The following is a 16,702-nucleotide window of genomic DNA, read 5'->3' as shown; positions in this document are numbered from 1 at the left end:
ACTGTCCGTGTGTGTGTGGCCAGTGTGAGCAGGGGAAGCCTGGCTACCTGAGTGTGTGTGTGTGTGTGTGTGTTGCTCGTCAGCCTTTTAGGCTCAGTCCAAGTAGATACTTGGTGGGGGCATCCAAACCCCAAGACGTGCAGGCTTGGGGCTGCAGGCAGGACGCTTGCCGATGGATTTGGAAGTAGCTGAAGTCCTGCCTGCTCCGTGGATGTGGTTTTTGGAACGACAGAGTCCTGCTCAGCTGACACGATTTGGAACTGATTTGGGAGACTTGACTTGGAACATGAAATATAATAATAATAAAATGTGTGCATGAAGCCTGGCTGCCAGCGCGTACAGTGTGAGCGCGCTTCTGGCGCCCGAGGCAGGGCGTGGGACGCCAGCTCCGGGCCGGGAAGGAGGGGGCAGGGGGCGGCGCAGCCCGCCGCTCCTCCCCGCCGCAGCCGCCCGGCCGCCGCTTCCTTCGGGGGAAGCAGCCGGAATCGCAGCGGCCAGGCAGAGGGGGCCGGGGCCGGGGCCGCGGCCGGCCATGCTGCCCGCGCTGGGGCGGGCGCTGCGGGCGGGGCCGGCCCGCGCTGCGCAGGGGAGCCGCCGTCAGCCTGCGCCGCTGGTAAGTTTGCGCGGGGCGGCGGGAGCGGCCGGCCGCCACATCCCTGCGCGGGGCGGCGGGAGGAGCCGCGTGGCTGCAGAGAGCGGCCCGCGCTGCGCCGGGGCAGGCAAGAGCCCGGAGCGGGCCGGAGCCTCCGCGGGGGAGGGGAAGAGCAGCCCCGGAGCCCGGGCGGGGCGAGGCGGGAAGGGCTCCCGGACGCAGGGCGTGTCGGAGGGAGCCGTCGGGCTGAGGCAGGGCAGGGATGCGCTTGGGGCGCTCAGGAAGATGCGCCTGTGCGCGCTGATATGTACCCTCAGGGCAGGCAGGAGACAGGGAAGAGTTGCGCCTTACAGGTTCTCTGACTGAGGGTGTGCCTATCTAGACAGACGGGCAGGGGCGAATTGCTCTTTACATAGTCACTGAGTAAGATATATGTATGCTGATATATACCCAGAAGTCGGACAGGAGTGGGGCAGATCGTGCCCTACAGCCTCACCGACTGAGGCACATACACCGGTTTCCCTCGCTGTCTGTAGATTCTGTATGTGCGAATTTGCTCTTATGCAATGACCCTTTTTATACCCAAAATTAATTATATGCAAGGTAAATTCACTCTTTTATGCATGAATGATGCGTGCCTCTGGAGGCGGGGGGGTGGGGGGCAAAGTGGTGGCAGTGGAGAGGTCCTGCAGGCAGCCAGGGCAGTGTTGGCAGTGAGGGCACTGTGAGCACCTACCAGTGACCACCAGCAGTGTCCCGGGGTGGAGAAGTGGCAGTCTCTCAGGGGGTGCACTGCCAATCTCATGCACCCCTTACAACGCATCGCCAATGCTTTTATGCGATCGGAGGGGTGAAAGCCCACAGTCAGCTGCTTGGTGTGGTGAGTTGTGGGAGTGATTTACACTAAAATATGGTCTCCTGTGTGGATCTGTGCTCCTCGCCCATTGTCTGTGGCACATGTTGCTGTAGTTGCCATCCCCATTATGGTAAGATTCATCACCACCCTGTGCTTGTGTGTACTTGTCTGCTGTAGGTGAGTACCAAAATGGTTTTGTGAAAGTAGTAGGAATGGGTCTGGGGATCAGTACAGTTGGGGTCTTGGAATGTATCCCTGTTTGTAAAGTGGGTTCCCTTTATGGAGAGTCAAGTTATGCGCCATTTTCCAGTAATGCGTGTACAGCACAGAGCGAGGGAAACCTGTATAGGTAGATACAAGTCAGGTACCAGGCACCCTGAAGTCAGGCAGAAGTAGGGCAGATCTGTGCCAGACAGACTCACTAACTGAGGTATGTGTATAGGTAGATATGAGCAGGAGAGACTTGAGCTTTATAGATTGACTGACTAAGCTAAACACACACTGATACATGGGTCTGTAAGGTGCAAACCTGCCCTGCTTCTGAAGTCAGGCAGAAGCAGGGCAGGTTTGGACCTTACAGACCCACTGACTGAGGCATGTCTATATGGGTAGATGCAAAGCCTGAAGTCATACAGGAGGCAGGGAAGAATTGCACCCTATAGACTCACTAACCAACACATACATGTACGCTGATGTGTACCCTGAAGTCAGGCAGAAGTAGGGTAAATTGGCCCTGTGTAGACTGAAACAGATTAGTCTCTGAGGTTTGGATCTACCCAAAACTTTCTGCCTTTGCTGAGGGGACGCGTGGCTACGTGCTTTAGGAGCTTGTTGTTTACAGGGTGAACTTTCCTTGCAAGCAATGTAGTGCAAATGTACAGTGCTGCAAGCTAGGCTGACAGGAGAGGAATCTGCCTTGATATTTAAGTCAAGAACCATGACTATTACTGCTGCTTTTCCTTCCCTTTTCCTTTCCCCCTCCCCTCTGCCTTGCAGTTTGTTGCCCTGGTTCCAGATAGACTGATGATGATTCATTATGGTAAACTGCATGAGTAACAGTTGATTTGGCACAGCTGTGTTATACATCTGGGAATAATATTTAAAGAAACAGGTAGGGTGAGGAATCTGCTCAGGAAGCCTTAAGTTCAGTAAAAAACCCTGTAAATAACACCATCGCTACCAAGTGATAAAAGCTAAGGAAGCTACAGTTTAAGCAAGGGGTTACTTGTTTATATGCTGGCAGGTTTAACTTTGTTTCTTTAATTAAAAGTAAGGAGACTAGTAAGGACCCATTAATATGCTGAAATTGAAGGCTTTGTACAATGGTATTTGGTTTTCATTCTTGTAATTGCTTATTTCTTCAGTTTTGCAACAAAACTATCCTGCTTGTGGAATACCTAGCTATTACCTTGTTCAGTTAACACTTCTGTTTGTATGTCATTCTGCTTTGAACTTTAAAGTAATGCAGATTTTATGGGAATGTCTAGCTTTTAGGAAACTTTTTAAAAGGTAGAAAGTATTTTACTTTTTGGCGCAAACTTTAATACCAGTACAGCTTTAATCCAAAGACTGCATTGTTTATTTATTTATTTTTTTTTGAACTATGAAAGATGCATTGTCACATCTTCATTTTGATTTAGGCATGCTCCACTCAGTTTACCGCGTAGGCTAGATCATAATCCAGTACATAGTTCTGGCTGTGTAGGCCTGACTGATGTTTAGGAGTGACTCTGCTCAATCTTTCTGGGGCAGGAAGGTTTCTCATTGGAGCAGAGAGTTGAAAGAAGGGCCGCATCAGCAGTGAGGGCACAACAGCAACAACAAACAGTTACACAAAGGGGGGACACGGGCATAATAGTTCTGGGGAGAACAGTAAATCAGGCTCCAAAATGGGTGTTGCAGTTTCTTGGGAGAAACCACTTTATCTCAGAACATTGCAGTTGTTCATACAGGCATGTCCATTGTCCCAGGATAAATCTTTCCAAGGTTCACAGGATGAAAACTACTAATACTTATTCCAGGACTTTACAAAGTGTATCTGCATAGTTATCCCTGGATTGCATCACTGAATTGGTGACAGAAGAACAGCAGTGTATTCAGCTGCTAACTTGACCCTGACTAGAGCAGTTATGTGTGTATACACCAATCCTAGGATATTTCTGTTCTGGAACAAACTGGGTACAACTTTGTCGAGGGACAAAAACAATATCTGCTCCTAGCCTCAGAAACACCAGACTTGTTAGCTGTTTACCTTTGCATGTTTTGTTTGTATACAGTGGGTCTGCTACTGTTTATCTTCTTGATTTGGGCTGGAAATTCTTTGAGTGGGACCATCTCATAAAAGGTTTTTGTATAACACCCAGTACAGTAGGACTATGGTCCTGTTTTGGGTGACTATGCATTATGGTGCAAATGGTCAATGATAATGGGAACCGTACTACCCAGGAGAGCAGGTGTTGGGCTATTGCTTAAAGCTGTAGGAGACTTTTGAAGATAGCACTTTTATGCTATGCTACTCCTGTGGTTTCTCAGCAGCACACTTCCATAAAGCTCTGTTCAGCTGACTACCAGTAAGGTGATGGTGTTATTGTGGGCTTTGATGTTAAAAGGTTTAATTGAAACAAGGGAGATAGAATGGAGCCTTGGAGCACGTATGATGAGCATGGAAGACTCGCAATGGTTATCAGGTTGACGATGGTATTGTAGGGGTGATTGCTTTTTAGTTGCTGACAAGCAGCTAGTAAGTTTTAATATTTGACTGCTGCTTCTGATTCCTTTGCTTAAGATAGGATCTCTACCATGATACTCTTTTCTTTTGTCCTACTCTCAATGCTGTTAGGAGAAATTCATGTGGTTTAACCTTTTAAGACAAGGGTGTTCCTGATGCTTTACTAACAAACATGAATAAGTGTTTTTTTTCTGTTTTAAACAGACCTCTATTAAGTACCAGTGTTGCACTCTCACCGGGACACTCTATTAGCGGGAATTTCCATCTGGCCAGACAGGTGGGGGCAGGGGAAGCTCTCATGCAGCAGTTGCTGTCACCTCTCTGTTCGACTGCCACCCCCCATTCCCCCTGCTCTGCATCCAGCCAGAAACCCTGTGCCTCAGGTAACCAGCATTTTTAGGTTACCAGCACCCTCCATTCCCCACTTGTGCCAGATAACAGGGATTTTACTGTATAAGAGAGCTACGTTTTTTACATTCCTGAAGTGTAGACTTCAAGACAACCCCAAAAATCATGAGTTGGCAATACTGATTAGTACTCAAATAAAATGCCTGCTCCTAATCTGTCACCACCTGTTAATGTCCTTCAGTCAATGTCTTTACATTTTTCTGCTTTTTTTTCCTTTCTTTAAAATTTTTTCTCCTTACCTTGTATGAAAAGACTGGTAGGGAACAGAAAGTTGAAATTGTCTGACTGTTTACAGGGGAATAGTGAAATGGACTATATACAAAGTACTCTCCAGTGCATTTAGCAAGCAAATTGAAAGCTGAGAAATTATTTAACATAATTGCTTTTACATCTAGCAAACTTAAATGTTAGTGGTGTGCTGATAGAGATTTTTGGGGCCCATACTAATGGCCAATTTTTAATGAGCCATATTGGCCGAGACTGATCCAGTTGGGATTTGTAGCCCTGCAGCATGGAGTGCAGCCAGGTCCAGCTGGTAAGTCTGTTGTGGGAGAAGAGGTGAGGGAGGATGGAAGGGGTTGGGGGGGCAGATTGGGGCCCCCACAGTGAGGGAAGGAGTGGGGCTGAGGCAGGGACTGGAGCAGGTGTTGCATAGCTGGGGCAGGGCACGGGACAGCCGCAGCTCGTCTGGGAGAGTGGGGGGAGGGGGGCGGCTTCCACCACTGCATGCACCCTGGGAGGGCATAGGGGTGTGTACCCCTGGATCTGCACGTGGAGCAAGTTGGGCTGCCACTGTGGGCTAGGGCCGGGGGCTGTTTCAGGCTTTTTCTAGCAGGGCTACAGTGAATTTTGGGGTGGCTACAGCCCCCCTAATCCCCTCTATCAGTGCTGCTGCCTGTTTCTTGGCCCCTTGAAGGCTCAGATCAAGTGTGACTTGGCCACCTTCACCATGGCACCCTGCATGAGAACCTTCCTGGAATGATTCCTGAAGGATGCCTGCCGCAACAAGTACATGTAGAAACCTCTGTGACATCATGGTGGTAACCCACGCCTTCTGCCTCCTGACCTGTCTGGACCCGATGGTAAGTATCATCACCACCAGCGCCTTTGAGGCAACCGACCGGACGTGACTTGGCCACCTTCCTCAGTGGCTTGCTGGACAGCAAGTTCAGCAGAGACAGTGTGGACTTTGCCACACTGTGGAGCCAAGCCTGCAATGCCATGTACCACCTCAAGAAGCACATTGGCTGCACTTGCACTTGGACTGAGGAGCACCAGGAGCTAAGAGTCTTGCTGCAACCAGCCCAGCATACCAACTGTGTGGCTGTTGCATCCTGTATGAGGACCTTCGTGGAGTGGTTCCTGAAGGACGCCGTCTGCAACAAATAAGCCTGGTTACCTGAGGGCCAAACCTGATCGGGGCAAGGTCTTCAATGTCACCTCAAAGTGGGACTCCAGCAACCACTTCACGCAATGGGAGCTTCACACGCTTTGCAGACTGGCACTTCCTCCACCATGCCCACCTCAACTGCCTGCCTCTGAATGGGGCCGTACGCTTTGGCCACTGTGATGAGAGGTGCTGAGGGTGCAGCTGTGTGGCAGACACCCTCCCCCACATGCTGTGCAGCTGCAGGCTGGACACCAGAGCCTGGCAGCTCCGCCACAATGCTGTCCAGGACTGCCTGGTGAGGGCCACCCCAGCCGCAGCGGGAGAGATCTCTGTGAACCGCAGTGTCCTGTGCTGCGAGAGCCAGATGCGCCCTGACATCATGATCACTAATGAAGAGGCCAAGAAGATCATGATCGTGGACATGACCATGCCCTTCAAGAACTGATGCCAAGCCTTCCCCGATGCCTGGGCTCACAAGCAGGAGAAGTATGCCCTGCTGGCCAACATCCTGAGCGGCCGAGACCATGACGTGACAGTCGATGCCCCCTGCAATGAGACTTTATATGGACTGAGAAACTTTCTTCAACTTACTTCCTCCACCATTGAGGACCATTTTATGGGTTTATGTATATCTATCTTCTTTCTCTCTCAGCGTCACGCACCTCCAGGGGAGGCATGAGGGGCATGTACCCCCTGGATTTGTGTGTGGGGTGAGGGTGAGCTGCCTGCTGTGGGTTCGCAACCAGGGGCTGTGCCAGCCTCTTCCTGCTGGCCTGGGGTTGCATTCAGGTGGAGAGGTGGCAGGGTGGGCTCAGCTGTGCAGGGCAGGCAGCAGTGATTGGTAGCACTGGGGGAGGCTTGGGGAGCTATGGTCACCCCAAAATTTCCCATAGTCCCTCTGTAGCCACTGCTCCCAGCGCCACTGCCTGCCCCACACAGCTGAGCCCATGCAGCCTTGGTCTAGCCCCCCTGCCGGGAAGAGGCCACTGCAGCCCCTAGCCCTGAACTTAAAGTGAGCAGCCTGCCCTCATCCTACTGACAGATCAGGTGGGGGGGGGCACATGCCCCCCATGCTTCCCTCGGGGGTGTACACAGCAGTGGGGAGCCACCCCCCTCCCTACCCCTCACTCCCCCTCAGATCAGCTGCCTGCAGCTCCGCCCCATGCCCCACCCTGGCTTGGCAGCACCTACTGCTGCCCTATTCCCTCCTTCACTGGGGGGGCCTCAATATGCCCCTTCCCTCCTCCCTGCCACAGACTTACCAGACATGCTGCTCTCCAAGCTGCTGGGCTGTATTCCTGGCCAAGTGCGTGCTGTGGCTGCACACACTCGCACAGCGTTTATGGGTGACGTTATTGGCTACACCAGCCAAAAAGAGTCAATTGATAATAATATTAATTTTTCTGTTATCAGTGCTGATCCAATATGCCAGCAGTATATCAGTGCACTTTTAGTGCTAATATTGTATGATAGCCCCATGGCACCTTTAAAAGTTTCTCATGGCACCCTGGTTGAGAATCACCTATGTCCTGTCTCATGCAAACTTTAAAATGTATTTCCGTAGATGGATGAAATGTCCTGTCTCCCACTTTCAGGAAACAACAAAAAAGAGCTGCTGTGCAGATATCCCACACAAGGAATTTTGGGAAAGTTAAGGTGAATTAATTAAATATGTGGAATCAGCATGGGTTAACCCTTTAATATGGTTTAAGTGTAAGCCTGAGTCTACTGTACTCCTGAATGAAAGTATTCAAACTAAAGTTTAACACACTGGAGGCGCATCTACATGTGCAATTAATGTTATTTGGCTTTACTGAACCGTAAATGTACCATTTACTGCATAGTAGGCCACTTTACTGTGCAGTAAGTGCCTGCACGTGTAGACGGTGATGCTTTACTGTGCAGTAGATTAGTCTACTGGGCAGTAAAGTGTCTCATGTAGGCATGGCCTGGGACCTCTCTCTCTTACTGATTCCTCTAAACTGGACATTTTCACTGATTTCCCTAAACTGAGTTTTCAGCTGACATTTTAAGATGAGATTAAAAGGTGATGAGTTGGAGAGGTCCAGGAAGCCACACCAAAGGGAAGTGTAGAGACAGTGGAGTAAGAGGAAGATTTGTGAGGGTCCTTCTATCAGTAGTGATGAAGTTGAGGAACAGAACGTGCTGTGGTATCAGACTATATAGTAACAGTGCTGCTGGATAAGATTATGGCGCTGTTATAGTCAGTGGGAGCTTTGCCACTGACTTCAACAGGGCCAAGGTATCCTAATCTGAAATTAATGACTAAGCATTTCCTTAAATATATTTAAGAAAATTGTAATTAAAAAGTTAGAAGCCAATAAAATGTTGCATTAAAGTGGCAATGCCATGTAAAATAAATTAAAATAAATTTGGCACCAATCCTATACTTTGAAAAAACAAGCTCTTGTAACATACCAGACCAAAAGAAATGTTTCTCCAGTGTCTTGTAAATCTTAAATGAGAATTTTTGTTCTTTAAACAAATATTTGCGATGTTTGAAAGCCAAATATTGCAGTAATAAGCTGAAAGTGAAACTAAATATAATTACAAATAAAACTGACTTCTGTAATTACATAACTGAAGCTAAAAGTGTGTTAAAAATCTTGTTGATCTAAAAAAAGATATTATCTCTACTATGAGTCCTGATTGCTTAAAAAAACAATAACACACAAATTCCACCCCCCCCATAAGTGTGGATAGTGGTGAGCAGGGATTCTGCTTTTCCCTGTTTAAAAACTGCAACTTCTCTAATTTAAATCCCATACCTGCATTTTTCTGCAATTTTAAATGAAACACCACTGTATCTCTGTATGTATAGGTATCAGTTGAACACAATGCTTTATTGATATATTTACAGTTTTCAAGTAATTTGGAAGCCTTACTAGTTTCTCAATCATTATAATAAAATAGATTTTAAATTCTGATATTATAAAAAAACTTAGTCTCTCTGTCTGTATGCCTGTCTGTCCATAACGCTTTATTCCCACTTTGATTGGCTGTCTCAGCAGCCAGTCAGTGTTCTACACAGACAGACACAGACAGTAGAGCGCCACCATGACAGTGGGGACTGAGGAGCCGAAGGGGAGGGGGGCAAGGCCACTGGAGCTGGCCTCATCCCCCCCTTTCCTGCTCCTTGGAGGCAGAGGGGGACCAGAGGGAGCAGAGTGCTGCCATAACGGAGGGGATGGAGTGGAGGTGGGGGTGGTCTGCTCCCCAGTGTGCTTTTTGGAGCCAGGGGCTGGCACCTCTCCCCCTCCCCCAACAACAGCTGGCAGGGAGGGGAGCAGAAAGGGAAGGAGGGGATTACTGGTGGCTGCGCCCCACCGCAGCTGCAACTGCCACTGCTGCGGTGACCACCGCTGCCCCGGCTCAAAGGGGTGGGGGGAGGCAGGGAGCAGCCCCAGCTCAAAGCAGCTCAGGCCTCAGCCTGAAGTGGCAGGGGGAGGTGGGGGCCCAGCCTGAAGAGGCAGGGACTGTCCGGGGGGGGGGAAGGGGAGGGCAGATGCAGACCTCTGTCCCTGCCCACTCCCGTCATTCTTGATGGGCAAGTTTCTAGTACCTATATATTTAGGCGTTTTCATTTGTTTTTTTTATCATAGAAAATCAGAGCTCCCCCTGCCCCCTTTGCTTATGAGGAGGTGGGCCCAGGTATGGCTTTGCCCCCCACTGCTTTGTGGTGCTGAGCACCCCTGATATGCTGGTGCCCTGCCCCTGCCATTGCCCCTCACTCTCCCCCCACAGCCACCCAGCCCTGCCAGTGCCCCTTACTCCTCACACATAGCTCACTGCCCCCAAAGCCCCTCACTTATGACCTGCAGCCCCCTGTCACCCCAGCCCTGCTGGAGAGGATCCCCCCTGCCAGGGCTGTGGGGCCAGGGAGAGGAGAGAGGAGCGGGCAGGCTTGCCTGGAGTGAGCTGCAGGAATGTTCTCTGTGCTGTCTGGCTGCCACACACATGTGCGCATGCAAATACACCTGGTACCCCCTGCCTGTGATCGCTTTCTTTCCGCTGCTCCCAGCCCCACACAGCCCCTTGCAGGCTGAAACTGCAAGCCTGCAAGGGGAACCAACCGTTTCCTGTGTTTTTCTCTCTTAAAGGAGAAAAAACACATTCTTTCCTTAAAAGTAGGAAATCTGCATTTTTCTGTTAAAGGAGAAAATCTGGGGGGGGGGGGGGGGGGGGGTTTGCAGCGAATGGAAAACCTGGATCCCTGGTGATAAGCCAACTGAGTATTTAGTGTTCTGTTCTAATAATCTAAGGTATTGGAAGCAAGAAATATATTTATAACATCTGTTTTATAAAGCTTATGATCTGCAGTTATGGACTTTCAGCACGGTTCATTCAGCTGAACCATGTTACCCTAAGGACCAAACTAACACCTTTATTTGTAATTGACAAGATGGTGAGGATTAAAATGGGTCATTCTAGTTCCGTTATGAACCAAGCGGTTTTGATTATCTAGTAAAAGTGGCAGCCAGCTGACTCAGTGTAATAAACATTAAAAGAAAGATTCCCCTGAGTTTTTTTTGTACCAGTAAAATGCCATCTCAATCTGTTTGTTTGTTCTTTTTATTGCAACCTCTTATATTTTAGCTAAGTTTTCCCAGTTATCCTTACGTCTCTGTACATGTTACTAGAACTGTCTGGTGCCATTTTCTGTGCATTAACAACTTATCCAGGGCATAGTTCTGGAGAGGAAGATTGATGCAGTAGTTGGGGCACATACCTGAGGCTCAGAAGTCAACTTCCTGTTTTGCTGTACACATCACTTAAGGTCCAGATCCTCAAGGTATTTAGTCACTTAACTCCTATTAATTTAAATTTGCTTAGATGCATTTGAGAATGTTGTCCTTACTTTCCCCATTTGTAAAGTTGGGACTTTTTAAAAAATCCTGTAAAACTGCTCTCCTTCACCAGAGATTGTGAGGATACATTTGTAAAGTATCATGGGATAGTCAGATACTACAGTATACTTGGCCATGTAAGTACCTAAACTAAATAACGAATACAAATAAACTATGTGGATTTTTGATTAACAAATTGGCTAGTCTGGCAGCGAATGAACCACAGTTCAAAGTTTAAAAGGACAGACAGGTATAATTTGTTTGCAAAACTGGAGCACTGTCTGACGTTCCCTCAGACAGCAGTTTCTCTAATTCTCAGTCTTCCAGCTGAGTAGTTTTCAGACAAAATCAACAGCTTTGCTTACAAAACTGTTCACAGGGATCCAGTGCTGAGTAGTAACTATGCCTTCTGATTAATGAATATACAGAAAAATACTTGAGTTTTGTATAATTTTATTGCATGTGCATCATTGTTTTTGGCATGACTATTTTTTTCCTGAGAAGTGTTGGATGTGTAGGGAGGAGGTTTGCAAGGTATACAAAGCACATTATGATATGGTTTTCACACAGAATTTATGAAGTACAGCTTTTGACCCCTAAAAGGACTGTTGCAGCTAGGCTTATTTATAAGACTTAGAATTTTTGCTTTTTAAAATTATTTTACAAGGAGTCAAGCCTAAAACTTGTAATTTTTTATTTTAATTTCCTCTTGACTGTTACTAAATATTTATTCTTGTAGATTTTGTTCCACTAAGGCAAATGCATTGCTTGCAATGTTCTGTTGAACTAAAACATTCTTCTTTCAATGCAGGAGCAAATCTGAAGTTGTTGATTTGTTGTACTTTTTGGCTACCCAAGAGTGGCAACAAATATTCTGAAGGGTAGAATTTGTAAATTATTCCTGGTAGCTGCGGCTTAACCATGGCTGCTGAATCTGAAGAGCCCTACAACTGGTTGGAGTTTACAGTCATTTTAAGTATGTAAATGAAGTGTGTGTTTGCTGATAGTGGGGATATTTGTACTGATGAACCTACCCCAATGTGGTAGTGCTGCAATTGTGCAAAATGGGGATTGCACTTGTGCAGCATATTTTAGACGCAAGCCAGTCTTCTCTTAAACGGATGCATTCCATCCACATGGTAGTTCTGTAGTCAGACTGATACAAAGGTCTCCCATGCAGGTAGGATCTTTTATTTTTTTTTAACCGGATGGGTGAGAGAAACATGGAAGTTTCATGATCTAGATCTGTAAGTATCAAGAGGGTGTCACGAGAACTGAAGGTAGACAATTTTTTTCATGCAAAGCTAGGAGATGCTCAGAATTCAAGTTTTATGTACTGTGGTAGATAAAATGTTTGTGTTTGTTTTTGGCCATGTTTTATCAAAATTGCTTTGTTACAGTCATTTTAATTTTAGAAATGTGATTGCTCGTGTGTCTACCAATGAATTTTCTGTCACCAGAAAATTTCAGAAGTGAGGCAGTGGGCAAAATGAAACTGAGAATGCTTGAGAGAGGAGGTTGTGGCATTCTGAATGGTCCTAACAAGGGTATAAAGCACATTTCTTTCTGTTGCTGAGGAAAATCTCTTGGGTTGCAGCTTGCAGGCAGTTGGAAAATATATTTACCTACAGACAGCAGGAAATACTTTGTTTTTCAGTTGGTAATGATACCTGCATCCTGTTTAAAAACACGTGACATCCTATCATTCAGTGCTGACACCTGCTATCTGTAAGTTGTTGGGTGATCAGTACCTCAGACTTGCACTTATTTTTTCCCAGTCTTCCTTGTTTCTTCTTGCCAGCTGTCCTCATTTACTTTCACATTATCCTAATGCTTCTGCTAATTTGCCTACCCAATTTTTAAATGTGTGTTACCCATTGGTTCATAAACAAACACTCAAAATGTTTACAGATATTCAAAGTGTTGTTTAAAAGGTAGTAAATCTTGTTTTCTTTTTCCTCCTCCTCCCTGCATTGTGCTGTCAAGTTTTATAATATATATTGTCAAAGCAGTCTCCCCAGGGCATTGCAAGCAGCCACAGGAAAGACGCGCATTAACCCCAAACAGAGGCCCGATGACTAGTATTTCAAGTAATAAACTATGGCTTTGTATAGTTTAACCCTGTTTTTCCCTGTGCATATGCTTCTAAATTTCAGTTCAAATTCACCTTCCATCAGGCCATTGTGTACCATGGCACTGCAGGGGACTTACTGCTAAGAGTTGGTATAACTTGTTCTATGTGGTGTCCAGGCACCAGAGATTATATTAACAAGGGGAAAAGATACTATATTTACCCAAATCCAAAACTACTCTGAATTTAAAATGACCCCTTTTCCCCCCCCGCCCCGAAGTAAGATTCTCTACATGGAAAATTCATAAATTTGTTACAACTTTCTACGCATAAAATCTATTTGTTAGGGGCTCCTCTTAAATTCTTCCCCGCCCCCACCATTGCAGTGGGGAAAGCAGTGGCAGAAGGGGTAGATGGGAGTGGCTGGGGGGGAGGGGACAAGCAGCCTGACCCTTGTGCCTGCTGCCTCCCCACACTTTGCCCCCAGCTGCCTGTCTCCCCAAACACTCCTCTCCCGCCCCCTGCTCCCACCTGGTCTGGAGCATGTGCTCCCTCTGGTCCCCTGCTACTGACCCCTCCCATGCCTGTACCCCTGGCACCTGCCCTTCCCCTGCTGCCCCGCTCTCCTCTGCATCTTCGCCATCTTCATCCTCTGTACCTCCTCTTGCTGCCCCCCCATTCTGCTTACCCTCCAGCTCTGGCAGGCTCTGCTGAAGTTGCTGCTGCTGGGACTGAGGCCGGAGCCAGCATGTGCCCCATGCCCTGAGCTGGAATGGGGCCAGAGCTGGGGGGGGGAGGGGGGTACAGATGTCAATGTGGTGGGGGAACAGGAAGTAGCTGCCATTCCAGCTCAATGTCAGGGCCAGACCAGTGGCCAGAGCTGCAGCAGCCACTTGTTCCCTATCCCCCTGCTGCCTTGTATTTGAATCCAAACAAGGAGCTTCCTACCACACCCCTGCCTGTTAAATAGGATAAAGACTTTGTCTTGGATTTGAGTAAATGGCAGACATGGCTAGAGATACTTGTGCTGTGGTGACTGCTAGTTAGCTCGACATCCCTATGTGGTTATAAGAGCCACCCCAGGTTAGAGCAGCCCTGAAGCACTTTTATTTTATGTAAGGGAATGAACTGGCTACCAGATAGCTTGGGAATTCAGAATGGCACACATTGCTTAAGCTATTTTTTTGCTTCCCTACTCCATCCAGGTCTTGCAGTGATTGTAGCTGTGTCAGACCCAGAATTGTTATTTTCCTTATTTCTGTAATCTAGATACTTTTTTCAACTAACTTGTACTCTGTTTAGCAAAAATGTTGTGCTAAATTCTTGAGTATGAAATACAAAAGAAAGCATACAATCATAAAAAAAAATATGTATTTATCCAGAATATTGCACATTTGTAATTATTTTTGTCAATATTACTTTATAAATGATTAAAGGAAGGCATCCCACACCTTTTAGGAAACATGTCTGCCTCAGCACATTCATTTTTTTTGCCTTTGCTGCTATTCCCATGCCAGCAAATAATAATGGAATTGGGAATAGCTTCTAGTTATTGTATGGAAAGAAGGGAAGTCTTTAGGTAAGAGCACCACTGCCTCCTATTCTTGACCACAGCTGTAATAGTGCAGTGCAGCAGTGAACAATTAAAAAAGTTCATTGGCTTTGTGTGGTTGAGGGGGGAAGGTAGGGGGGAAAAAAGGATCATTCTCAGGTTTAGCTTATGCTAAATGTGGTCCTTCTACTGTATTTCAGTGTGAGTCTCAATTGATTCTACTGAGATCTGGCTCATCTTGAATATCTATTTCAACTGAGATTTTATTTGCTATAAAATAATAAACGATAGGGCTTGTTCCTTTATATCAGAATATTTTAAACTTATGTTATTTATCTTCTGATAGCTTCAAGAGACAACAATTTACGAATGCATATCCACTTGTGTCTAATGATAATAGTAGATTAGGGAAATCTCATGGGTTTAAAGAAGAGGGATTAATTTTTTTTTCTCCCCTACATTCCTGAATTTGGAACGGTTCAGACCCCAGACTCTGAGGATCAGTATAGAGAAGTAATTTTTTCTAACTAGAATGACTCTTCATGGTAACTTCTTTGATAATCTAAAGATAGGAGTAAAGGTTAAACCTCTAGTTGGCTAGCTGCTTACAAGAGATGCTTACCTTTGCAATCTATGAACTAATTCCCCTTAATCCAGAAAAATTTGGTAGAGGTAGGGAGTCTTGCACCTAGTGAGGAAGATATTAAAATTGCTTTAGTGGTAAGGTAAATAGGTAAACTCCCCCCTGTGCTGTGTGTAATACTAACTACTTACGTGTAGTACTACTGTAATACTAACTGCAGAACCTCCCATTGTCAGTTTTTGGCCTACTGCTTCCTTCCCCTTCCTTTGTTATTCTTTGAGTGTCCATCATTATATAAACTATTTTTGTTCTTTTATTTATTTTTTGCTAAAGAAGGCTGAAACAAAAAGGCTCTTGCTGCTAGAAAACCAAATGTATACTACTTAAAAGCTGCATTCATTATACACCAGCATATACAGTGTGCCTTGAAAAATGAGAAGAACTTGAGTACAACTAGATGGGTCTCGCAGTAATTTGTTTTTTGCTTAGGATAAACAATTTGAAAGCAATTACCTTTATACATATTTGCTGTCAAGTTATTTTAGGCCCAAATTACTTGACAGGCTTTATACTCTAATCTGGTACATAAGGGATGCTAAGTGGCTCCCTTTAAAAAAGGTTTAATTTACATGGGGGAAAAAAGTAGTAATTTCATTCCACTAATATCTTGTTATTGTTACTGGAATATGTCATAAGCGTGGGGGTCCATGAAGTTGCTTTATGATGATAGAGTTGTTTTTAGGTAGGAGTTCTGAGTATTATCTACAACAATGTGAAATCTTATTCCTTTCTCCCCCCCTGGAATGTTAAAATATGTCATTTGGAAATCACTTTAGCCAGAGACACGTGCTGCACTATGAGAAGGTTAACATTCCCAATCAGCTCAATACAGATGCCAGTTGTGGATAAGACACTTAAGTCAAAGTACAAAATGTTAGGATGCTTGAAGTCTTCTCTCTCTCCTAAGAACTGTCAGTTTGTTCTCTCTTACTTCACACAGGTCATTTGAAGTGTTTGAAGATGCAGGTCATTTGAAGACTGCACACCCCACAAACCTCACACACCCACACCCAGCCCCCACATATACATCTCAACATAATCTATGCCCCCCCACACAGAGCCACACCCCCTCACCAGCTCCCCCCACACCCCACCACACAATATAAAAGACTAAGACTTTATTTTTTAGTTATTATGCAGTCACTTCTATATACAGTGCAAACACAAATTGTGACAAATTAAAATATGTTACAGTAGGTATTTGACTTTTAGTGTATGATTTGTTTTTTTGTGGTTCTAAGATGGCAACCCCCCTCCCAAAAGGAGTATTTCTGGGGGGCAAGGGGAGGGACTGCTGGTGTCAAAGGGCAGGGGTTAGGGGTGGGACTTCTGGTCCCAAGTTGGTGACCAAGGGGTGGAGCAGCTGTCTCTGGAGGGGGCTACCAAAGCCCTCCAAAGCTCACCAAACCTTGTTAAGAGGCACTCCAACTGAAATAATTGCCTGCACTTCCCATAGATTATGAGGTTAAAGAGGAAAACAGCAGGTGGCCTAGTGACTTGTCAGTTAAGCAATTAGCTGCTCATTCACAGGTGCCAGGAAGCCAACTGGACAGAGATGAGAGACTACTGAAATTTTAAACCTGTCCCCAACTTG

The 16,702-nt window shown here is 46.2% G+C and overlaps 1 protein-coding gene across 2 annotated transcripts in view; it reads left to right on the top strand.

Moving 5' to 3' along the window:
- The first annotated feature begins 437 nt into the window (after window positions 1–437).
- MCUB (mitochondrial calcium uniporter dominant negative subunit beta) overlaps window positions 438–16,702 on the top strand; it is a 122,574-nt gene continuing 106,309 nt past the window's right edge. Inside the window, exon 1 of one of the 2 annotated variants that reach the window (XM_090036709.1) lies at window positions 438–613. In XM_090036709.1, the coding sequence (XP_089892835.1) occupies window positions 533–613 (81 nt within the window). In that variant the 5' untranslated portion in view covers window positions 438–532. Of the gene's footprint in view, window positions 614–659; window positions 720–16,702 lie in introns of those variants that run through there. The other variant, XM_090036713.1, reaches the window with a different exon arrangement.

Source organism: Crocodylus siamensis, chromosome 2 (genome assembly GCF_052110815.1).
Source record: "Crocodylus siamensis isolate JL-2025a chromosome 2, ASM5211081v1, whole genome shotgun sequence".
Taxonomy (NCBI): Eukaryota; Metazoa; Chordata; order Crocodylia; family Crocodylidae; genus Crocodylus; species Crocodylus siamensis.
The sequence above is the reverse complement of the archived record's forward strand: the minus strand, read 5'-3'. Positions and strand labels throughout refer to the sequence as shown.